The sequence below is a fragment of the Megalobrama amblycephala genome, linkage group LG16 (assembly GCF_018812025.1).
Source record: "Megalobrama amblycephala isolate DHTTF-2021 linkage group LG16, ASM1881202v1, whole genome shotgun sequence".
Taxonomy (NCBI): domain Eukaryota; kingdom Metazoa; phylum Chordata; class Actinopteri; order Cypriniformes; family Xenocyprididae; genus Megalobrama; species Megalobrama amblycephala.
The window spans coordinates 19426925-19453218 of record NC_063059.1 but is presented as its reverse complement, the minus strand read 5'-3'; the positions used below and the strand labels follow the sequence as shown (position 1 = coordinate 19453218).

General features: G+C 39.0%; 1 protein-coding gene and 1 long non-coding RNA gene across 13 annotated transcripts in view; one reads left to right on the top strand and one right to left on the bottom strand.

The window, feature by feature from the left end:
• robo1 (roundabout, axon guidance receptor, homolog 1 (Drosophila)) overlaps positions 1-22138 on the top strand; it is a 365788-nt gene extending 343650 nt beyond the window's left edge. The window contains 13 exon segments of the mRNA XM_048160983.1: positions 955-981; positions 2217-2259; positions 3536-3690; positions 5754-5912; positions 5915-6127; positions 7314-7424; positions 8475-8610; positions 11841-12080; positions 12166-12638; positions 13012-13176; positions 18799-19077; positions 19626-19837; positions 20932-22138. Coding sequence (XP_048016940.1) covers positions 955-981; positions 2217-2259; positions 3536-3690; positions 5754-5912; positions 5915-6127; positions 7314-7424; positions 8475-8610; positions 11841-12080; positions 12166-12638; positions 13012-13176; positions 18799-19077; positions 19626-19837; positions 20932-20946 — 2228 coding nt within the window. The 3' untranslated portion in view covers positions 20947-22138.
• The window catches only part of LOC125248852, a 55024-nt gene that overhangs the window by 12775 nt on the left and 15955 nt on the right, over positions 1-26294 (bottom strand). For 5 of the 12 annotated variants that reach the window (XR_007180407.1, XR_007180401.1, XR_007180409.1 and 2 more), the window contains 4 exons: positions 21942-22031; positions 21779-21820; positions 19644-19848; positions 5316-5452 (listed from right to left, as the gene is read on the bottom strand). This is a non-coding gene — a long non-coding RNA (uncharacterized LOC125248852). Of the gene's footprint in view, positions 1-5315; positions 5453-18964; positions 19098-19643; positions 19873-21778; positions 21821-21928; positions 22032-26294 lie in introns of those variants that run through there. The other 7 variants (XR_007180413.1, XR_007180402.1, XR_007180412.1 and 4 more) reach the window with 7 other exon arrangements.

Below are 26294 nucleotides of genomic sequence, written 5' to 3'. Positions count from 1 at the left end.
GTGTATAATGCTACAGAAGCTTTGTATTTCAGATAAATGCTGTTCTTTTGAACTTTCTATTTATCAAGGAATCCTGAAAAAAAAAGTACACAACTGTTTTCAACATTGAAAATAATCATAAATGTTTATTGAGCAGCAAATCATCATATTAGAATGATTTCTGAAGGATCATGTGACACTGAAGACTGGCAGTAACGATGCTGAAAATTCAGCTTTGCATCACAGGAATAAATTACTTTGTCAAATATATTTAAATAGTACACAGTTATTTTAAATTGTAATAATATTTCACAATATTACTGTTTTTTACTGTATTTTTAATTAATAAATGTAGCCTTGGTGAGCAGACGAAACTTCTTTTAAAAAGCATTAAAAATCTTAGTGGTTCCAAACTTTTGGACTGTACTGTATATATATATATATATATATATATATATATATATATATATATGTATATGTGTGTATATATATATATATATCTATGTGTGTGTGTGTGTGTGTGTGTGTGTATATATATATATATATATATATATATATATATAAGTGAGCTTTTTTTTTTTTTTTTTTTTTACTTTGGCGAATAAGCGACCACTCTGAATACCCTAAAATCTAGATATCAATATTTTCTTCTCTCTGTGATAGATATATACATCGAATCAAACACACAAACCCACAACTGTAAAACCACAGAGTTCAGACAACAAGGAGAATGAAATGAACTATTTATGATGAGGTTTTAATGTTCGGAGTAATTGGTAACAGACCTGTTACATCAGAGACTGTAAAATATAATTGCAAATGCCTAACTGAAAACTTTTTCCAATAACTGCATACATAGTTTAATGCACAGTACTGCTATGATGAATATTTAATTTTTGAATAATAATTCTGAATATGAATCTGATGAATAATTAATGCGTTCTTTTTCTTCCTCTTTGTTCTGTGTGTCTGCAGTGCCCTCCTTCACCTTCACCCCCACAGGTAATCACACCTTCCTCACAGCACATATGCCCATAATTCCCACAATCCCTAGAGTGTGACGACTTCTGCCCATTGGCGTTGGAAAGTGCACTGCGGTATAATGTGTTTCAGCCAGTGTAATGAAGTGTCCCTCAACACTCACTTCAGTCACATTCGTTCTGCCCAGCAGAACTCGAAACAAATATGACACCAGGCGAAGTGTGGGAGGCACAGTCTCTCTTTAAAAATACATCTCGCCACAAGAAAGGAACCCCAGTCTGAGGTTTACATGGATAATCAAAGAGAACTTCAGTCGCATGGACTTGTCAGCATAAAAAGAAGTAAAAACTAAAAGACAGAGAGGGAGAAAAATGCTTAAAGAGAAGAGTGCTTGACTAAAGAGGGCTGTTAGAACTGGCAAAGGAGCTGATCAAAGCGCAGGCACCCACCCTAACGCTGGATAGGAAGCTGTGACATCAGAAGTTTTGTGGCCAATTAGACAGAGAGAGGAACTGGCCTAGCGTGAGGATTGAACTCGGATGACTTTTACATACCAGAGCAAGACACTTAGACCCTTTCATTATTTTTCATCTCATGCAATCTTTCTGTAACCGCTGTTGACTCACCTAGTTTTGGGATTTTTTTTATTAAAGGGATGAGAGACGAGAGGGGCGGGAAGGATTGAGAAAGAGAAGGCTTGTTTTTAGTAGCAAATGCAACCGAACAAGCTTTAATTTCACACGTTTACTGGTTTTAAATGAAACACAGGGTTTTCATAACAAAACCCACCCAGTTGCTACTCAAAACTAGCCCAAAATCAGCCCAATCGTGTAAAAATCACGTCCCAGGGGGTAAAATCCACATTTTTGGTAGGGTTCCCCTGGTAAAATTCGCATTCCAGGGGCTAAATATCATGTTATTTGGGGTCGCTTGAACCCGCGGACATGAAAAACAACCCACAGCAACAGTGTAAAAGTAGCCCAATTCTGCGGGAAAACCACGGACTTGGCAACACTGACAGGGACTTGAAAGATATAAAAGAAAATGAGCTTGGATGAGCATTACTAGCTTGAAATAGTTCACCCAAAAATTAAAAAGCTGCTAGTATTTATTTATCCACGTTTTTCCAAACCTGTTTGACTTGCTTTTTTTCTGTGCAACACAAAAGGAAAAATTTTAAAGACATTTTCTTTGCCCTTAGCAAGATGTTTTCCATGTTATTTTTTCTTCATTAATGTCATTTCTTTTATCTACAGTGGCCTATCAGAGAGGAGGAGAGGCCGTCAGCAGTGCAGGAAGGTGAGATGTTCTAAAAAATACACATTTTGTTATTTAACACCTTAAAATAGTCAGTTAATATTCATCAGAAGCCAACAATGTCCATGTGGAGGGTGTGTACTGTAGTGTAGTTGCATTTTATTGACACAAGGGGGCATTTTTGCCTTGGCAAAGATGCCTTTGGAGGTTGTACATTGAGACCTGCAGAACCCAGATGAAACAAAAGCCCTTCGTTTCAACCATGTTAATGCAATAAGTTCAGTTCATTTAACCATTCACACATGTATGCATGTAGGTGCACCCATGCTCATGTGCAGTTGTGCATGTGTGACATCTTTGTCCTCGTTTGAATAGTTGCAGATGATATTTAGTGCATCTTTCCCTTTATGTCGTCTTTTGGAGTCCAGCTTTTCATCGAGCAGGTCTTTGCCCTTGCCTAAATGAAAGGTTTAAGCCATTTTTGAAGCTTAAAGAGTATGTCAGATCATGCTGCAGGGATAAGGCACGCGCCGGGTGAAGAGGAAGCCACGTTTACTTTGAAGCATCATGTTGAAGATTCATTGCACAAAACTCTTTCTTTGATGTGTTGATTTGATGAACATCCCTGAAAAAAAACCTCCTTTATTTTTCTCGGTATCCTCAAAATCGTTTTAATGTGACCTTGTTTTATCACAATAGCTAATTATCTCGTGAAAATCAGTGTTTTGATATATAAATATCTCATATCACTGACTTGAAACGGTTACTACGGCTCTGGGTGTATTCATATACGAGTTCATCCAGAGCCTTGTCCAGCTCTTGAGATCATGGTGATTGACTGTGACATCTTGGCATGCGCTGGGAGCTCCAAGCTCTTCCTTTAGCAATGGCTTGGTTGATTTGTGTTTTTCTTTCCCAGGCTGGAGCAGCAGTGTTCTCCAGCACTTGGGTAATCCACACAGAGATCTAACGGTCACGAGGCCTTAGGGAACAGTGTCATCAGCCATGAGCAACTCAAGCAAACACAATCCATTTAGCACAGATACAGCCTAATGCCCTGAGAGATGCACTGGGATAGAAGATGGGATGGGCTTCTTGTTTAAAGCTGAAGTGTGTCATTTCTGCACCACCAAATGGAATAGTTTTCCATTGGCTGTTCCAATGTTACTGTGTTGGCCTCAAATGATTCCTGTCTGTATTGTCAAGTCTAAAATTCTAATTAAAACAGGACTGAATATTACTGATCATGATCATACCTTGTACGTTTACTGTTTCTAAGTTAAATTTAGTAATAAATCACATTGTGTCTGTTTTTCAGGCCAGGTTTATTGAATATAGGTGAACCAGCAACCCAGCCCTGGCTTGCGGACACCTGGCCCAACAGCTGCTCCAATCACAACGATTGCACCATCAACTGCTGCACCGGGAGCAACGGAAACAGCGACAGCAACCTGGCTACCTACAGCCGCCCAGGTAAGCGTGCGAGTGTGTGTAGTAGTCTGGTTGTTGTAATAGTGTACAAATATCGCACTGTATCTTGGACTTCCGAACATGTAGCATTTTAGTTTAAAATGCATGGAAGCTGATGTGTAAAGAAACAAAATTATGATTATCAATAGAGATTTAGTAAGCATTTTTTATCTGAAGCGACAAATGAGGAAAAGTGTCCGTTACTTACAAATGAGGTAGTACTTGCTAACGACTAGCTAAACAGGTTTTATTATGGTAACTGTGGCTAAATGATGTGTTTTATTTGATTTAAAGCAACCAATTACCATTAACCGTGTTTATTTCCCCCTTATACCACCGTGTTCGTGCAATGACATTTTCTTAAATCTCATTGAAGTTTCGGCTTGTTAATTTCCACTGAAGTTTCCAATTTGGAAGAAGTGGCTTTCTATTGCACCGTTCCAAGCAGGAAATTCCAAATTTCCAAGTTATATGGAATGCAACATAAGTATTGTGTCCTTCCTTTGACACACAACTGTGTGTGATTTGTTGGAACGTGGACGTTTTAGGGAAAATAAAAGCTCCCGATATTGAAAAGGCCCTGCAGGCTGTAGTCCAGCTAATCCAATCAGCCACCTGATTTCCATACCACCGTTAGAACCTTTTAATGCAGTTTCTCTAAGTGCTCGCTTATTCAGAAAACCAGGAGTAGATACAGAGGTCAAAATAGACCTGAGAGAGAAAAAGAGAGGGCGAGGAAAGAGAAGGCATGATGGAACACCTCCAGGTGGCTTTATTTCAGGAGTCAGCAAGTTACTTTACAAACAAAAGAACGCCAGGTTGACTCATGAGTCCAAAGAGACGTGCACACTGAAAATGACAAAGTGGTGTTAATATACACAGTCACCCAGTTTTCACAAAACAAGTCTTCGTTTAGAAAGCGGTGTTACTGTCGGTTCATTTAATGATATTTAAACGTCAATACAAGAGCTTTTTTGTTCTCAGATATCAGCTGGTGTGACTAAGCCATTGGCTAAGAGTATTTCAATCATAACAGAACCCTTTAATGGATCCAATCCTTTAAAAAAAAAAAAAAAAGTCTTTCAATTGAATACAAGAAATGTACTACCATATTCATGGGTAGACCTGAGGATTAGGCTTTGTGTTTGTTCATACCATTCATAGAAACCATAAACGGGGCTATTTTAACCACAAAAGCTTTGCTTTACCTTTGATATCCGTTTATTGGGAGTGTTTTCACTAACAGATTTTATCCATGTCGCCTTCATCAAAGCAAGAATGAAGGATAAATGTCGAGTGATTCTCACAGCATGACATTTTAAAAGCTTGACACCCGCTTGCCTGGTGTGCCAAATACTAAAAATCTCCAGGATATTAACCGGATCAGTACCCACAGGGCTTCTCTGGAAAGTCGACTTAGTTTGTCTCATTCCATGGGATCTTTTTTCATTGATACGTCAACCTTTGAAGTGCAGAGCCGTTCCTTCTTATGGAAACACGAGCTATGCTCGAAATCTGTCCAATGGCAGGCCACGGTATTTACGCGCCAAGCTTCTCGCTCATATCCCAGGGAGGATTTGAATATTTTATGAGCCGGGGAAAATTGGATCTGTCAGAGGATGGTCTTTTACAACGTTCCTCGTTTTGGAGGCTTTTGATTTGGACGTGTTGGAACATCCTGCTTGATGAGCTGCGATGCCTTTCGCACGGCTGCTTGGGAAACTCAAAGTGACGCGCTTGGCTTGCGGCATGGACGAGGGAGAAGCTGTAGGGAAAAAGATTGTACGGTATCAGGGATTTTGACAAACAAGTTTTATCTTAGTATTTGAATTTTGGGTATGCCACATAATCCTAGAAATTTGTAGTTTCCAGTGTCCTTTGTTTGAAAACATAATTTTTGTTGGTTTAAAGCTAATCAGCATTTATTAAAACCAACCTAGTGTCTTCGCTCCATGAGTTTATGAGTTCAGTGTGATCAATTTATCAGAATCCAGGCTTATCCATAGATCCTCAACAGTCTAAGTCCTTTGGCTATTAAAATGTCTTACCCCTCTTCTATCATCCAGCCGACTGCATTGCCAACTATAGCAACCAAATGGACAACAAGGCCAGCAACCTGCTGGCTCCAGACACAGGCCTTTACAGCGACGTGGACCTCTCCAACAAGATCAATGAGATGAAGACCTTCAACAGCCCCAACCTGAAGGATGGCCGTTTCGTGGGGCCCGGGGTCAGCCCACACCCTATGCCACCACCCAGCTCATCCAGTCCAGCCTGGCCAACAACAACATGAACAGCAGTAGTGGCGGAAGTGGAGGAGGAAGCGCAGACCTTAACGAGAAACAGAGCTGGAAGAGCAGCCAGGGAACACCTCAGAAACAGGCCGACATCAACACACCACTGCAGTATAACGTCATGGAGCAGAACAAACTGAACAAGGGTGAGTTCTGTGGATTTAATTGCGGTCCCCAAAAAGTTAAAGCAGATTTATTCAAATTTGATTGTGAAGACTAGTTCAAAGAAAGTTTACTACAAAGGTTGTGTCATCAAATTGTTGCGCTTTGGTCTTGTTCAGTTGTCTCCTCATATTCAAATTTGGTTGTGAAGATTATCTTAAACTCTTCAAAGAAACCCATGTCACATTTCTCGGTTTACCACAAAGGTTGTGTCCTCAAATTGTTGCGCTTTGGTCTTGTCAGTTGTCTCTTCAAATTTGATTGTGAAGATTATCTCAAACTCTTCAAAGAAACCCATGTCACATTTCTCGGTTTACCACAAAGGTTGTGTCATCAAATTGTTGCGCTTCTGGTCTTGTTCAGTTGTCTCCTCATATTCAAATTTGATTGTGAAGATTAGCTCAAACTCTTCAAAGAAACCCACGCCATGTTTTCTCGGTTTACCACACAGGTGCATCATCAAATTGCTGCTCTTCTGGTCTTGTTGTTCAGTCGTCTCCTTATATTCAGACCGTAGTAAAAGTGTTACACAATTTTGATTCTTAATAGCATCTCTGGCACCTTTACATGGGGCTCTTTCACTTTCTAACCACTTTTATATCTGTCACGGCTGCTCGTATTGCATATATGTGTAATTTAACTCTACGCTCTGCTAGTCAACTTAATCCATATTTATAGCTGTTGTTTTACTGTTTGGATGGGGATGAAGGTAAAGAGGAGGCTGTGAAGTGTCGGATGTCTCAGAACAGTGTGAAGCCAGAGATCTTAGATTACTGTACAAATAAGGTGGAATGTAACTCAAGCTCAAAGCTATCCATTATCTGCTGCTTCATATTGTGCCACTAAAAAGGTCATTGTGTTTGCTTTCTTACTCGACTTGCATGAATCTAACTGTGTGTGGGTGTGATATTTCACACTTGGTAGACAATTGAAACCAGTCACCAACAAGTCATAACAGCTTATGACTGAAACCCTTTTGTAACCTTTTACCACTTGACTGTCTGATGTGCCACTCTGAAGGATTCTCTTTTAAAGTATCTGCTTTTATAAGAGCTTTCATTTGTCTAGTTCAAAAATTAACTTTTCAGTTACTCTGGTATATGGAAGCCTGTTATATAATGCCTGTACGTATAATAAAAACTCAAAATCTCTTGACTGTAACCCCGTTAGACCACTACCGAGGTGAGGGTCCGGTCTCAGTCACCATCCCCTATAACCAGGCCCAGGACGCCCTCACAGGAGGAACCTACAGCAGCTCGGACAGGGGGAGCAGCACCTCTGGTAAGACATCCATCTATTGTTCCATCCATTCATTCTAAAACCTGCAGACATAACCAACTAAACAGTTGCAATTTACCCATTATTCCATTTTCGTTATTTCTGGGCCTTTTCGTCACTTTAAGAGGCAGTAAATCATATGCAAAACAGGACGTTTTCAGATCGCTCGCTCATTGTTGAGAAACTCCGGGGAACAAAGAGAAACATTTATGTCGGAACAAAAGGGCGTGATTCTTCCTTATGATTTCTGAGGTGCATGGCCGCGTATCTTAAACACGGTAGCAACAATCACTCCCTCATTCCTAATTCCTTTAGTTAAAACCATGTTCCCTGCAGATTCCTAAGGCTTGCCGCGCTTTCCTGGGATGTTTCTGATTGAGAGGATATCCCCCCCTCCCTTTTTGCATTTCGCCACACCGTCATTAATTACTCCGGCTTTCATCCATCCGACTCAAAGAAAGGGGGGATAATGTTGTCAGAAAGCCGGTGTTTGTTGCGGGACAAAGATAAATGAGCCCCATTCTGCGGCGTATGCAAGGCTGCTGGCGTAATGCATCGTATCTATTTTTATATTGTATTTGAAGTTCAGGTAATTAAAGAGAGGGTCTGAGTGCGTGGAGGTCCTCACAGCTCATTGGCTCTGAATTTTAATTCCTTTCTGTTAATTGGCCTCCAATGTTTCTCTTTTTAATGTGTTCTCACTCTACCTCTCCTCTGGGCAATGGAGAGTGTTAGTTTTGAAAAATGACTCATTTTTGATGGAGAGTGCAGCGTTAATTACAAATAGAGAGATAATGCACATAAGCGTTTTACACCGCATAAATTATGGTGTGGGTGTCATTAATGTTGCTTCTCCTGAGTGTAAAAGTGCCATTTGTTTCACACATGAATCAAGCTCAGCAAACAAACTAACAAAAAAGAAATGAAGCAGAGCTTATAAACACTTTTTAGTTTGCAATCAAATTAATTTGAGTTCAGATGGCATTGTGGGCTGAGAACTACTATAGCTGTGTTTGTGCCACTATTTATTTTTTTTGGTTGTTTGCTTTACAGGAAGTCAAGGGCAGAAAAAAGGTGGACGAACAACTAAACAGGCCAAACAGAACACAATGAATTGGACCGAACTGTTGCCACCTCCTCCGGTTAATCCACCACCATGTCAGGAATACACCCTCTCTATGGACGACAGGTGAGTTCAACACACAGACAGGTTTTCACTTATGGTGTGTATGGGTCTTTTTAATTGTCAAAAGGAATTAATTTAAATATTAAACAAAATGTTCATATAATACAAATAAAAAAAATCTAATAACTTAAAGGCATTATTAAATAGTATTAAAGGGTTAGTTCACCCAAAAATGAAAATTCTGTCAGTAATTACTCACCCTCATGTTGATACAACCATGTAAGTCTTTCTTTCATCTTCGGATCACAAATTAATATTTTTGTGATTAAATATGAGCGGTGGAATACTCCTCCATTGGCTTTAAGGGGGCCCAAACTTGTCCGTCCAGAAAGTCAGTGAAGAAAATGTTTAAATAGTCCATGCCACTACAGTGGCTCACCCGTACGTTTCTCAAGCGACGATAATACTTTTCGTGCGAAAAAAACAAACAAAAGAACGACTTTATTCAACTATTCATTTTCTCTCTTGTAGGCCTCTGACGTAGCTCCATGACGCATGCGCGAGAACTAAACTGACGACGGTCTTCTTCTACTACTACTTGTTACTGGCTGCTCACTCCTTAGGAGTATTACCGCCACCTAGTGTTCAAGATGAAGTGCTGGCATAGCCGGAGGTGGAGCGCTAAACTTTGTTTACAAGCAGGTGAACGCGCGCGCGCGACATTGATCGTGCTTTTGGTCTCGCTCTAAGTAATTGTTTACAATGGTTAGAAAGTGTGCATTTCCTGGATGTCCGAATCGTGAAAAACTAACGAGTAAACGTAAAGGTGCCTTAACATTGCCACAAAATGAACGGCTTACCTTTCACCGTTTCCCATCAAATGATCGTGAGGGACTGAATCTATGGCTGCTGGCTGTTCAACGGGATGTTAATTTACCAATTAATTTCGTCAAGCACATGAAGTTGTGCAGTGAACATTTCTCTCCAGACGACTTCAAATCAGTTCAACAAAAAAGATTACTGAAATCAACAGCTGTGCCCAACTTGTTTATACAGACCAACAAGGTAAGTGGAAGCAGTATGTGGTAATTGTTAAAGTCATGATACACTCATTTAGTTTTGTCTTAATTTGTATATGGCTATATATTAAATAAAAAAAAAACATAATACATGATACAGTGAGTTTTACAGTGTCTGTGTATTCAGGTTCGAATAAGTAAGGTTGGTTAAAAAAATTCAAGTCTTCATCTACGTCAAAATCTGCCGACATATTTACAAATAATGGTTTTTACATACAGCGCGCGCGTTCACCTGCTTGTAAACAAAGTTTAGCGCGGCTATGCCAGCACTTCATCTTGAACACTAGGTGGCGGTAATACTCCTAAGGAGTGAGCAGCCAGTAACAAGTAGTAGTAGAAGAAGACCGTCGTCAGTTTAGTTCTCGCGCATGCGTCATGGAGCTACGTCAGAGGCCTACAAGAGAGAAAATGAATAGTTGAATAAAGTCGTTCTTTTGTTTGTTTTTTTCGCACGAAAACTATTATCGTCGCTTGAGAAACGTACGGGTGAGCCACTGTAGTGGCATGGACTATTTAAACATTTTCTTCACTGACTTTCTGGTCGGACAAGTTTGGGCCCCCTTAAAGCCAATGGAGGAGTATTCCACCGCTCATATTTAATCACAAAAATATTAATTTGTGATCCGAAGATGAAAGAAAGACTTACATGGTTGTATCAACATGAGGGTGAGTAATTACTGACAGAATTTTCATTTTTGGGTGAACTAACCCTTTAAAGGGGGAGTTCACCCAAAAATGAAAATTGTCATCATTTACTGACCCTCAAGTTGTTCCAAACCTTTATGATTTTCTTTCTTTTGTTGAACACACACAAAAAAAGATATTTTGAAAAATGTTGGTAATCAAACAGTTGATAGAACGCATTGACTTCCATAGTATTTTTTTTTTTCCTACTATGGAAGTCAATGGGGTCAATCAACTGTCTTCTTTTGTGTTCAACAGAAGAAAGAAAATCATACAGGTTTGGAACAACTTGAGGTTAAGGGTAAATTATGACAATTTACATTTTTGGGTGAAATATCATATATATATATATATATATATATATATATATATGGTTTTTTGTTTTGTTTTTTTTACTCAGCGTAAATTAGTAAAAGTAACATTTTAAGCAAAATCTCAATGAACACAGAAACAATTTCCAAAATTGTCTAATTTGAGTAAATGTGTTCTAAGTTATATTATTAACCCTTACTTTCATGTTATAAGTTAATACAGATGTTAGACCTTATAACTTAGTCTTGTCAACATTTTGGAAATTGTTTTTGTGTTCACTGACATATTGTATAAAATGTTACTTTTCAAAGGGGATGTACTCATTTACTCTGATTGATATATATATATATATATATATATATATATGTTGGGGATAAACAGTTTAGGACCCTTGAAACCAGATATGTTGAATAAAGACCCGGAGTCAAAGTTTAAAAAAAAATAATAATAAATTGAAGAAAAATTAAATGAAGAATAGTTTGCAGTTTCATCAGCAGAAGCCAGCTTCAAGTCTCACAGGAGTTCGTAGGCCGCTCTGCGTACATTCACATTTTCACAATAATTATACTCTAACAGAGTCCACTAACTACATCATTACTTCAGGTTGAATGACTCTGATTGGCTAAGAAAAACAGACAAGATTTGAAATTTTCCACACATGGACAGATAATAAGAAGCATATCTCCCTTCGTCACGGTGATGACGAGGGGGACCCTGGATTTAGGTACCGGATGTCCTTTTGGGGTCATGACATGGCGTCTGCTGGTCTCAAGCAGAATGCCAGTTGTCCAGTACAAAGGGATCTGCACAAAACACTTAGCGCAGATACATGATTCACAGCTTCTTCAAGGTTGAAGTTGATCTGAGCAGGAAACTTTCCCAAAACATACTGATAACATGTTCTTATCTCTCAGTTGAGAGGTACAGACAATATTAAAACTTATTTACTAGTGTTTGAAAAAGAAAAGAAATGCTTTAACATACGTTGTTGAAGAAGTCATTCAAATTATTTAACAGAAAGGTATATGTTGATTAATAACTTAAAAGATATATATTGAAGCGGCAGTGGATTCCAGAATCCATCCCTTCTATATATATATATATATATATATATATATATATATATATATATATAAACCTAACAACATGATTAGGCATAAAAGTCACAATATATGAGTGGGAAACTCAAGATGTTATGTTCTTCTGTTCTTTCTTCAGTTATGACACAGACATGCAGTGCCCTTTACCACCATCTCGGATGTATCTGCAACCTGATGAGCTAGAAGAGGAGGAGGAAGAGGTGGAGCTGGAGCGCGGACCTACGCCTCCTGTACGAGGAGCGGCTTCCTCACCTGCCGCCGTGTCCTACAGTCACCAGTCCACCGCGACCCTCACCCCGTCCCCTCAGGAGGAGATGCATCCCATGTTGCAGGATAACTCTGACCTACATGAGCGCAGGTACGCCAGCTGCAACAACTTTATGCTTTTCTTTTCAAACCATTTATGCACCGTTTACAGTTTCGATATATTTGACGTCTGTTAGGCGACTCTTGGTGAGCCCACCCCCTCCACCACGCCCCCTCTCCCCGCCGCACACGTACGGCTACATCTCCAGCCCCCTGGGTCTGGACACGGATGGCCTGGAGGAAGAAGAGGACGAGGAAGAGGGTGACGAGACAGATGCAGAGGTGGCTCGAGTCCACCAGCACCACACCCACCCTCACCAGCAGCACTTGCCCCAGCAGAGGGCTCTCCTGCGGGGCTTGGAACAGACCCCGGCCTCCAGCACCTGTGACCTGGAGAGCTCCGTCACCGGATCTATGATAAACGGCTGGGGCTCGGCTTCAGAGGAAGACAACGCCTCGTCGGGTCGTTCCAGCGCCGTCAGCTCATCAGACGGATCTTTCTTTACAGATGCCGATTTTGCTCAGGCCGTGGCAGCCGCGGCCGAATATGCTGGTCTACGAGTGGCAAAGCATCCTGGGAAAGGCCACCATCAGCTTCCAGTGTCTGGAGGTACTGGAACGAGTATACAATTTCTTAATAAACATTCCTGATGTTATTGTGCACAATTAAAACTACTTTATTTTCTGTTAACCAAGGCCTAACATTTTAAACCTACTCCTGAATCAATTCTTTATGGACAAAATTAAGTCCCAGCCTGCATTATTTTCACAGAATATTCTGTTTCACTTGGAGATATGCCACGTTATGGAAGAGCTCCACCAAAAGCTGTTAATATTTACTCATGAATTTAAACGCTAATGATTTTAAATGGAGACACTAACTGTAATACTATATGTTCTACACCTTGTGAATTAATTTGTATTCAAATCTACAGCCTTTAATAGAGCTGAACTAAGCAAATCTCTGTCCTCCAATTTGCCAGCAGCACGGAAATACCAAAACCTCCCTGCGGGCCATCGTCCAGGCAGCCCAGTGTCCACAGACAGTAACATTAGCGCAGCCCCGGGTCAGAGGAGGCCCCTAAAGAGGCAAAAACAACATCCAGCTGCTCAGACAGGCTACCAGCGGCGAGAGGCCTATACAGAGGGTACGTCCACACACACACAAAATTCTGCTCTCTGTAAACCGTCATTACGGATGGGATTCATCAATACAAAATCCGTTTACTATTTTTTGGAAAAAAATTCAATGTTTTTTTGTTTGTTTTTTTATCATTAAGAAATAATAAAAATAAACATTGGAAATATAACCAAAATATTATAATTTATATTATAAATCTAAAGGTGCCATCGAATGGAAAATTGAATTTATCTTGGCATAGTTGAATAACAAGAGTTCAGTACATGGAAATGACATACAGTGAGTCTCAAACTCCGTTGTTTCCTCCTCCTTATATAAATCTCATTTGTTTAAAAGACCTCTGAAGAACAGGCGAATCTCAACATAACACCGAATGTTACGTTAACAGTCGGGCTCATTAATTTGTACGCCCCCAATATTTGCATATGCCAGCTCATGTTCAAGGCATTAGACAAGGGCAGCCAGTATTAACGTCTGGATCTGTGCACAGCTGAATCATCAGACTAGGTAAGCAAGCAAGGACAACAGCGAAAAATTGCAGATGGAGCAATAATAACTGACATGATCCATGATTACATGATATTTTTAGTGATATCTGTGAATTGTCTTTCTAAATGTTTCATTAGCATGTTGCTAATGTACTGTTAAATGTGGTTAAAGTTACCATCGTTTCTTACTGTATTAACGGAGACAAGACTGTCGTTATTTCATTTTTAAACACTTGCAGTCTGTATAATTCATAAACACAACTTCATTCTTTATAAATCTCTCCAACAGTGTGTAATGTTAGCTTTAGCCACGGAGCATAGCCTCAAACTCATTCAGAATCAAATGTAAACATCCAAATAAATACTATACTTACGTGATTAGACATGCTGCATGATGAACACTTTGTAAATATCCATTTTGAGGGTTATATTAGCTGTGTGAACTTTGTTTATGCTGTTTAAGGCAAGCGCGAGCTCCATGGGTGGGGAGCGTGAGGATTTAAAGGGGCCGCAGCATGAATCGGTGCATAGTTAATGATGTCCCAAAATAGAGAGTTAAAAAAATTAATTTAAAAAAATCTATGGGGTATTTTGAGCTGAAACTTCAGACACATTCAGGGGACACCTTAGACTTATATTACATCTTGTAAAAAAAAGTTTGATGGCACCTTTAAATAAAATGAATAAAAACTGAACATTAAAATGTTAGACACATAATTTACATTATAAATATGATTTATAATATTTTTCATTTGTTGTTCTTATTCCTTAATGTACACATTAGTATATTTTTTTAAAGCAAATAATTATAAGGACTAAACATTAACATGTTAGCAAAGTGTCATTTACATTATGAATTTATAATATAAATTATACATTTTTGGTAACATTGTTTTTTTTTTAATAATTAATTTAATATTATAATTTATATCGTTACATTTATCAAAGCATCTCATGAGCCTAAAATACAAAAAGATTATTTGGAGGTGAACTTAATTCATTTATATACAGTAAATTTGAATCTAAAATCTTGATTAAAAAGTCCATGGGTATATTATACATAAAGTACCTACACTATATATAATGAAGAGCAAAATGGATGGAAAGGGTGGTGGAACAGTGACGTCCAGCTACAGTGTGTCATAAGCGAGGACTCCTATTCGAGTCTCTAATGAAATTGCAGCAGGTTCCAAAACCTAAAAAGCTCTCTGATGCCTTTAGAAAGGTCATGTTATGTGTGGAACTGAAAAAGGAAGTGCTCACAAATGCATCCGAAATTTCTGCTCACATTTGTGCAAGTGTGTATTTGTGCACACGGTCTCATTGAGTCAGTTGTCCTTGTGTGTTGACACTAAGATTTAATATCAGACACACACAGGCCTTGGTCGGCTGTATCAGATCAACTAGCCCCTCTCATCTGTCCTTCGCTCCCTCCCTTCACTGTAATCTCTTCCTCCCCCTCTTCTAATCTTCTCCCTTCCCTCTCCCTCTCGTCTTTGTTCGCTGTTGGCCGCTGAAGAGACCCAGATTGATCAGTCTGTGTCAGCTCAAGTTTCTGTTGAATGTGTGATTTGATTTGATAGGCCTTCGTCAAGCTATGCTGTGTGGGAGGGTTAAATACAGTTTCGCACAGAGAAGAAGGTTGTCGTTTGAATGCGTTTCACACAAACACACTCGAAACTAAATGATCTGAAACACAGATTGCCTACCAACCCCCCAAATACCACGCGTCAAACACGCAGTCCCTCCCGCCTCTGTTAATTTTGCTCTTGTTTGCTCAGTGCTTTGGGTGACACCAGGCTTATTATCTCGTCCTCCTCCAACTCCTCTCCAGAAGGCCCTGTTAACCTTTCATCTGCCTCCACTTCTGTCTGGAGAGAAAAGAGCCAGTCTTTTCCAGACGTTCTTCCCTCTCTTTGTCTTATTTTCCTTCTTTTGCATGCTTCTATTAAAAGTTTTTATTCAGATTTCAAGGAAAAAGTTTTCTACAGGAATGTCAGATGTTTTTGGTAGTGAGCATAACTAGAAGAAAAATTCTATAAATTCATGATGCAAATCAATTCAAAACCATGCAAATATTACAATGACATCATTGTCTGTCAGATTCTGAATGATGAATATTCTTAAAGGGTTAGTTCACCTGAAAATGAAAATTCTGTCATTAATTACTCACCCTCATGTCATTCTACACCCGTAAGACCTTCGTTAATCTTCGGAACACAAATTAAGATATTTTTGATGAAACCTGATGGCTCAGTGAGGCTTCTATTGCCAGCAATGTCACTGAACCTCTCAAGGTCTTATAAAGCAATGAGAATACTTTTTATGCGCCAAAAAATAACTTTTCAACAATATCTAGTGATGGGTGACTTCAAAACACTGCTTTGAAGCTTTACAAATGTTGTTTCAAATCAGTGGTTCAGAGCACCAAAGTCATGTGATTTCAGTAAATGAGGCCCTATTTACGTGATCCGAACCACTGATTTCGAATAAATTTTGTTGAAATCGGCCTTCACTATTGTTGAAAAGTCGTTATTTCGGTTTTTTTGGCACACAAAAAGTATTCTTGTCACTTCATAACATTAAAGTTGAACCACTGCAGTCACATGAACTGATTTAAATATGTCTTTAGTAGCTTTCTGCATCTTGAGATGTTCAGTGACATTGCTGGCTAAGGAGGCCTCACTTAGCCATCGGATTTCATCAGAAATATCTTAATTTGTGTTCCGAAGATGAATGAAGGTCTTACAGGTGTGGAACGACATGAGGGTGAGTAATTAATGATGGAATTTTCATTTTTGGGTGAACTAACCCTTTAAGCCTGTGTAGACAGGACTAACATCTCTGCGTTAATTACACTTGAGCGTTACTTAGTATTACCTGAGGTAATTTTTCCGGACCTTTTTGTAGAATGTAGAAGTTGCCGTAATGATTACTGAGATGCCACATTTGGATGGGACTAACATCACTGAGAAGCTATGGTAATAATTACTTTACCCCACCTCTCCATGTAAAACTAATCCTGTCTGGTCTAGTCATTTTCAAACTTTAAAAAGAAAGCTGTAGGAATGATTTCAATTTTGCTCTTCATGAGCCAAGCTGACATGGCTTTTGCCCATTAGTCCTAGCTGATGCTATTTCTAGAGGTTTCAGTTGGTTGGCTAACATTTGACTTCTTTGCACTGCAGCCAAGTAAAAATAAAATACAGAAATAATCTGTAGAAATAGGTTTTATGTCCCTGCTCGGATGGAGTGCGTTAAAGGTGTTATAGAGGATGTTTTGTTTTATACATTTTTGGAATATTACTTGAAACTGTCTTTACTAATTGATAAAAGACTATTTATTAGGTGCACTGAAAGGAATAATAAAAACATCAGCCAATCGTTTACGCCAGGGATGGGCAACTCCGGTCCTGGAGGGCCACTGCCCAGCAGAGTTTAGCTCCAACCCTAATCGAACACCTGAACCAGCTAATCAAGGTATTTAGGATTAGTAGAAAGTTATAGGCAAGTGAGTTTTTATCAGGGATGGAGATAAACTCTGCAGGACACTGGCCCTCCAGGACCGGAGTTGTCCATCCCTGGTTTACGCGATCATCGTGTAAACGATTGGCCCTCTGGCTTGTCAATCACTGCCATTACGTTCCTTGTGAGAGATGTGCACGCTCCAGTAACTTTCCACAGGCACTGCATGACTGTATTTGGCAGATATTTTTAAATAATGTTTTTGTCAGGAGTAACTGCAGATTATGAGTTACCTGCAGTGAGTCCGACATAATGAATCCACTAACACGACACAGCGAATGCCGGTGGTAAACAAACACTCGTGCACGAGTTTTGGGAGGCGTCCCTTGAATGAGCTGTGAAGGAGGGGGTTGTTCTTACGCTTGTGCTCCTTTCAAAAACTCACTAACATCCTCTATAGCACCTTTAAGCAGCTCAGGCTGATTTAAAACTACCATCTGATCTCAAGCAACAAGCAATTTTATAAATAGCTGATGCACTTGCAAAGACATACACTACCTTTTCTAAAGTTTGGGGTTGGTGAGATTTTTTTTTTATGTTTTTCAAAGAGGTCTCTTCTGCTCACCAAGGCCGTTTTATTTTATCAAAAATACAGTAAAAACAGCAATTGTGAAATATTGTTACAACTGTTTTCCATTTTAAAATTTATTCCTGTGATGACAAAGTGTTTAGTGCCGTTGAAAATTTAGCTATCATTCAAACCTCACCTAAGCAAGAAGGACGTGTTTTACACTGAGATGCAGAAACCATGCAAGTAAATAAGGACAGTAGTGTTGGCTGTTGAATAAAGCATACAGCCCTCCCTCGCTCATTCATCCCTCTCGTAAATCTAACAGCTCTCTTGTGAAATGTGCCCCATCTCTCTCACCTTTGCATCGATCTGCTGCCTGACTTACTGCAAGACACCACAGGACTTAAAAAACCCATCCACATCCATGATCGACTGATCCTTCTCGTATTTTGCTGAGTGTCAGAGCAGTGATGAAGGCGGGCTAAGCTCTCCCCGACAAAACGAGACACGCACTCGGTGTGCTTTGACCTTGAATGTGTAAAAATGTTGACGCAGCACCAAAGCACAATTTTAGCACTTTTTAAACTATTCAACAAGTGTCTTAGTGATGCAATGTTTATGTAATGGGTATATTGGTGCCCCTGGTCATTCATACGCATGTTGATTTAAAATTTAATCAGGTTTTATTGTCCCTGGCACAAATGTACAGGATCTGTGAAGCTCGGAAGACTTTTTTAGGCGATGCTGTTCTTGTTAAATAGCAATTGTAAACAACCCTGAATAACTGGCACGGGAAGCGGTGAGACATCCAGTGACAGTGATGAACCGTCATTCACAGTTTCTCGACTGACTAGCGGCACCTCGGTGGGAAAGAGCTCCAGCGTGCAGCTGTGGCACAGCTGTGTTTCCATGGCACCTTCCGGGTGCCAGACAAATGAGTTCTGGTGTCAATTAGCTGAACGTCTGGTTCTGAAGGACAATAGCATGTGCGAATATAGCGTGTCTTGAGTGAACTAAAACGTAAACTTGGATGGCAAATGCTAGCATTGGTATACTGACACAAGATATCATCAAACATTCACAAAATTAATTTGTTTCCTCACAGATCTTCCCCCTCCTCCGATTCCTCCCCCAGCCATGCTGAAGTCTCCAACACACCCGGCCAAAACTATCCCGGAGGGCCCACGGGGGGCTATGTCACCCAGATCCAGTTCTGCTGATGGCAAGGACAGGCGAACGGGTTCGGGCGGACCAAGGCCCCGGGATGGCTCGGACACCCGGACCAGCTCTTCAGAACGGCGGGAGGGCCAAGATATACAGAGGGGTCAAAGAACCGGGAAAAGCAGCAAACAAGATGCAGCCCCAAAGAGCCGCCAGCACCCAGGTACTGCACTACGATTAGGGCTGTCAAAATTAATGCATTTACATATATGCAATTAATGCAGCATGCATTTTTTCTGTCATCCTTCAACTAGTGTTACATTATATGATCACGTTCTTATTCACAAAAGAGAACTTTTGCCCTTGGACAGACATAAAAAAACAAACAAACAAAAAAAATGCCAAAATGGGATGATTGTCAGATCTTAGTGACAGCAGCCTAATAAACCTGCTATGTCAGTCATTGTTTATCAAACATAAGAAAATCACTCACTGCTCTTAATAACTTATAGATGAATCCTTTTATAGCTTCAACATTTAATTTATGCAGTGAAGATAAATGTATTAATTTTCTGTATATTTATAATATACTTAAAATGTATTGTTTTTATGTTGTTTTTACATTAATTTGATTAAATGTGAAATTACAAAATATTAAACTTTAATGTTAGGTTTAATTAATCATGATTAATTACATTTTTTATTGATTGATAGAACTACTATAAATAATGGTCAAGTTACCTACTTTTATCATTTTCTTGTCTCTTTCAGGCTCAGAGGACATCCTACCTTATAGTCGCCCATCTTTCCCAGCCGTCCACAGTCCTCGTGGAGAGAGGGACCCCAGCTCCTCCAGTTCACTGTCCTCTCGGGGGTCCGGTGGACGGCGGAGAGGCGAGGGGGCTCCAGGGGCCCGCAGAAACCCTGCAGATGTTGGGCTAAACACCATAGGAGCCTTCCAGACAGGAGGGGAGGAGCTTGAGGTATGTCCTCACTTCATGTAAATGAATACTTCATTCTGAGGTCAACCATATATATATATATATATATATATATATATATATATATATATATATATATATATATATATACATATACATATACATACATATATATATATACATACATATATACACACACACACACACACACATACATACATGTGTGAGTATATAATATATACTTACATATATACATTATGTGTGTGTATACGCATATATATATATATATATATATGTATATATATACATATATATGTATACATGTATACATTATATACACATACACTATATATATGTGTGTGTGTATATAATATACATATATACAAATTATATATATAATGTATGTATATATATATACATACATGTATATATAGCAGGGGTGTACAGTCCTGTTGCTGGAGAGCCATTATCCTGCAGAATTAAGCTCTAATCAAAAACACCTGAACCAGCTAATCAAGGTGTTCAGGATTAAAAGAAACTTCTAGGCAAGTGCGTTGTTGCCTGGAAAATCCAGCCTCACCACTGTACCAGCGGATGAGTCTGGTCGGTCATTGAATCAATTCGATTTCTAGGGCGGAGCAAATCAGAGCAAACGAAGCGGATTAAACCAATCAGAGAAGGGCGGATATGACGTTAGCAAAGCGACGAGAGTCAACAGCGAAAAATAATGCGTTTTTGGTCATTTAAAACTGAATTCACAGCTGAATAGAACAAGCTCTCGGGTGTCCTGTGCGCAATCTTTGTTGATATTGAAGGGACTTTCGTCGTACTAGTGACGCTGTTTGCATCACTGAAATAAACGAATCTGATTGCACGGTACGGTTTGGAGTTGACTCGAATCGCGACGGAGGGCGGACTGACCAGACTGATATATCTTCTACAAGATATAACAGTCTGGCCTTGCCAGGCAAAGTGTGTTGGGGCAGGTTGGAGCTAAAATCTGTAGTACATTAGCCCTCCAGGAGCAGAATTTGACACCCCTGATATATCCTCAGTGGACATCCTAAATAGAAATACTGTGCGTACTGTGTCCCTCTTGATGTTTGCTATAATGCTTCAATTTTTTTTTTTTTTAGATGGTGGAGAGCTGAAGATAAAAAATATGGCTGTCTAAATGTCCTCAGCACCATCTTCAGTGCAGTTTGACCATCTTGGCGGTGTTTTACAGAAAACTACCGACCCAGAGTCACGTTTGGAAAACTGACCAACTGTTCTTCATTTATTTACCTTAATTTCAATGTGCATTAAAAGAAGAAAAAAAGAAGAGAAAAAAAAAATAAACAACAAAAAAAACGAAGGGTACAGAGGGGCTAAAACAGTTTTGTTTTGATTCCAATGCAATACGATGCGTCCGTTAGCTCCTGAAACTGATTATGGCTTTGTTCACCTTGGCGAGAAGGTTGTCAGTCAGCTGTTACTGTAATGAAACTCCAGGCACAAAGGGACTGACTGACATGTACATACACGTGTATACATATCTAACTGTCTTTTATAATCCATTGTGGTACATTAAATTTGTCTTCCTTGACTTATTTGAATAATTTTAAATTACGCCAGTTAATATAATTTTTTTTTATAGCCGCCATCCTGGTTGTAAATTGTCATAGTGTTTAAACTGCCCCAGGAAAAGTGCCACATTTTGAGGGTTATTGTTTGTTCGTTTTTGTTTTTTGTAATGCACTGTTATTTTTTTGTCATTGTCGATGTTTGTTGTTCTATGTTTGACTTTGGTTTTAAAAGCACAATCACTAAACTTTATTTTGAACCATGTTATTGATTAACCTTTTTGTCTTACGCGAGGGGAGCGTGGATGGTATGACAAAAGGCCTTGTTAAACCTGTCGATGTAGGGTTATGAGAAAAGAAAAAGGATAAGCTGTTTACAAACGAGTGAATGAATGGAAACGAATCCCTGCATCCTTACCTTCGGTGTCTTTTCCAGATTCTCATTCCAGCTCAAGACATCCTGCAAAAATGAAAAAGATACAGGAAAAATGCAGGGATGTTATGTTTACGAAAGTATTGCTCCACCTGTGCACTTTCGTTACTAAAAAGAGAAATTTTTTTGATTTACATATGCACTTAACAGGAAGTGGGTGTCGGTTTGAGAATCTGGGGTGGTCGTGATTGGCTGGCCGAGGGCCCGGCTCTCATGGGTTAGTTGTGTCAGTCATGCTCTAAAAGGGGTGAGGATGTGAGTGTTAATTCATTTGACATCTGCAAGCATTTGTTTCTTAAAACAAAAAAGCATAAAAAAATAAATAAATCAAAATACTGAAACTGACCTGCTTCTTTTTTGGCTTATGCATCACTACATTTTACTACAACCACCAAACCTCTGTGTACCTACAGGCTAGTTGCATATTCTTTTCAAAACATAACACAAAATTGAATAAGGCAGTAATTTGCTTCAATTCAACATTAATACCACAATTAAATATATTCTGAGTCTAAAAAATACTATCAAAACAATTAGATGTGGCTAAATTCTCAGACAGCTATTAGCCTTTCAGTTTACAATTGCTAAGACACGTCGACCTAACAGTCTATGTGGGATAAACTGTGGATCATTTATCATTGCTTTTGGCACAAAATTAAATGCATTCAGTGACTGCATCTATCAAATGACATGAATCCATTTCTCACTTAAAAACAAACATCTCCAAAACTCTATGAACCTACAGGCCAATCTGCACATTTACATACTCTTCAAAACTTAACATGATCACAATTTGCTACATTTCTACAGTAATTATACCATATTGAAATATATTCTGAATCTTAAATTAAACACCAAAGTCATTAGATGTGACTGAACACCAACACCGATGCTAATCTTTCAATTTCATCACCATCTATTCAAAAGGGAAAACATAGCAATTATTTTGTACAGTAATGTAAACACAGACCATATTACCATAAACTAAAACAGTAGCGTCAATCTTGTTTTGAATAGAAACTTTACAACAGAAAACACTGTATAATGCTGCCTGTTGTATGGTAGTTTTAGTGCATTTTGAATGTGAAATTAAATATGTTAATTTGAAACTTGAATTGGAGAACTGTGTGAAAGGTTTTGAAAAAGTGACCCAATCACTGGTACTATCAAAGGGCCTGTTTACACTTCGTCACATGCGCTTTCTCGGATCAGATAGCTATCAGATAATGAAAAGACCAGGTGTAAATGCCCTCCAAAACACATTCGAGACAGATTTAAATCCGATCGCTCAAACACTTCAGGGGGTGGTCTGGGACTCATTCCAGTCAAAACTGAACAAGTCTAAATGCATCTGGATGTTGAAACCACATATGTAATGTAAGTCCTCCCAAAAATGCTAAAAAAAAAAAACTAAAAAAAAAAAAATGTGCGAGGGCGTTATAAGCTAAATAACATGTTATAGCCAGATATGACAGCGCTACACACGTCGCCACAGATGAGCAGTGAGTATCTCTTTAGCAAGCCAATGCGCAAACTGCTGCAAATGAAACCCAAAGTAAGTCGCAGACGCACAACACACAATCATCTTTATTAAATGTAATGAGACTAAATGATCTTACCAGTGCTGTTGCCACGCTCTCTCTCCTATTGCGGTCTTTGATTTTGAAATTAGCTGATGATCAATAAAATGCAGCTCATATTTGTTGCTTTCGGTGACTTGAAATCTGCATATAGCGCAGCAATTGAAGATTGAATTTATATCCATTTTGCAGAGACACATTTATGTGGCCAAGTGTAAATGGAATCGTTTTGATAAATCAGATAGCTATCTGATCAGAGGAAACGCAAGAAGTGACCAGGTGTAAACAGGACCAAAGACACCATTAGCTGTAGCCTATGTAGCCTTTCTTAGCTTTTTACATTGGACATCAACTGAAAGGCAGCTAATAAAAATGTAATTAAAAATAAAACAGATTGCAATAAATTGCATAAGGAAAAATTGAACATTTTATAAATGCGTAAACAGCACAAGTGTCATTTTACAGCCTAAAACTTAGAACAAAAATAAAGTATTAGCCATATTACATAACGTTTCTCAGCCCTTTTAAACCTTGATATGCCTATTTATTTTATTTATACATCTATTTATTTATCTAACTATACAAGGCTACACATTTTTCACTGCACAGTAATGCTGCGTTCACACCAGACGCGACTTGCGCGAATAAAACATACTATTCGCGCGTAGATGGACGCTTAGACATATTGAGTTTACTCGCTTCATTCGCGCGTGAAAATCCCTTCACAACAGACGCGAATTCGCGTCATGAGAGGGGCTCTCCCGCTCCTTTATGTGTCCCAGACTCTCCCACTTCTTTCTGCACACTTCCTCTGAAAAAACACAACTTGTCAGTGGGGAAATAGTTGTAAATTACAGCGAATAAGCTCAATTGGTCATCTTTAGTTAGCTTGTAGTCTTTATATATATATATATATATATATATATATATATATATATATATATATATATATATATATATATATATATATATATATATATATATATATATATAAAAATAAAATCTCAAATTGAGTAAAGACCGTTTTTTACAACTTATCAGATTGTCCGACCTCCTCACTCACTTTCTTTCAAACACGATCCTTTTTATTTCCGTTTCTATAAATGTATGAAGATGTACAGCAACGATGATTTTGTCCTCCATGTTGTTTTGAATTTCTGCGTCACGTCACTACTAGAGCAAGCTCCTGATTGGTTAACGCAGCGCGAATTTACGGCAAAGTTCAGATTTTTCAACTTGCGCGTTTCGCGCATCAAACACCAGAATCGCTCAATTCGCGTCGCATCATTCGCGCCACCTCATTCGCACGAATCACACCGCAGGATGTCTATTCGCGTCTTTGCATTGACTTAACATGTAAATCACTCGCGCTTAACGCTTCATTCGCGTCCGGTGTGAACGCACCATAAGTTCGTGTGTTCAGTTTTGTTGCATTCCATCTATTTTTTTTTTAACAAGATATAAGCAAGCATTAAGGTACAAGAGGCTGTTCTGTATCGTGAATAAGTCACAGCTGAAGGGCGCTGTTAGGCACGACGCAAAGCGGAGTGCATGCAACCCCTTCAGCCGTGACTTATTCATGATACAGCACTAGCCTCGAGTACCTTATTGCTTTTATAAAACCGTTACCACACAATACAAATAGAAATATGTATCAATGCAACTTTCATGAAGTAAACTTTTTCTAAAAGCCTTCCTTCCACCGGAAAAAATAGTCCCTGACCATGAACAGCAACAGAAGTTACATTATTTCACCATTAGATGGCAGCAAAGACTGTCTTTATGAGTGTGTCAGTCATTGTTTTGAAAACGGAACAAGACGCAACTGACAAATGCTTCCACTAGCGCTGTCAGTCATGTAAAAACCCCTTAAAATGTTAAAAGGACAAGATAATACATCTGACATTTAAACAGATATTTTATTATGAACACAGGACTGACCTGAAGGAAAATGCTAAATCTGAATGCAGGCATATGTAACTCTCTCACTCTCTCCCTTTCTCACAGTACTCTTCTACATAATACAGTAAGCTTCAATGAACAATACCAACTGAGAACATACAGTTTACGTTGCTAAGAGTGGTTGCTAAGGGTGTTGTGTAGTGACACACAGAACCGTTGGGTGAAGCGGTCAGGCTTTATCGTGAACAAAACACAGCTATCGACCAATCAGAATCAAGGACAGGAACTAAGAGTTTTATAAAGGCCTTTATGAATGTGTCTGATTAGAACCCAACAGCAGCCTCATTATATCTGGATTCTTTAAGGCCTATTAGTCATTTAGGGAACCCACTGACAAGTCGATTTTGAAAACGTATAGTGTTCAAAACATCCCTATTGAAGCCACTGCACTATGACAACTATATACACGCTTAATTTCAAAATCCACAGACAAATATTGGGACATACAGGAACTAAAATGTCAAACGCATGCCTTCTCCTGTGCATCTGCCACCAGTCTTGGTTGCTGTCAGAAAACGAGAGCAGTTCCCCACAGGTGTTCCCCTATTAAACACCTTTTAAACGAGAACAAATCTGGAGCGACCGAGAGCTTCCCCTCTGGCTCGATCCATCATTTTAATGAGCTAAGGTGTGTATGCTGTGCACAATGAGGCACAGGTGATTAAAGGTAGTACACACGCAGACACAGACTCTGCTGCAAATATTATGAATTTATGTAGCTTAAAGAGGAGTACATCTCGGTCATCATTATAAGATGACATACAGTACCTGGCGACTCAGGGTCAATTCTGAGTCCCTCATTGCTATCAAACACAAAGCCGTTAGCTTCACAGAACTCTAGAAGAAACTAGCTAATTTGTTTGAAAACAGCATGTGCTTGACTAGAAAATGCAAGCTTTTTGTTTTTACAACATAAATGGATGCAAGGAAAAAGGAAATGAACCAAACATCCAATCTGC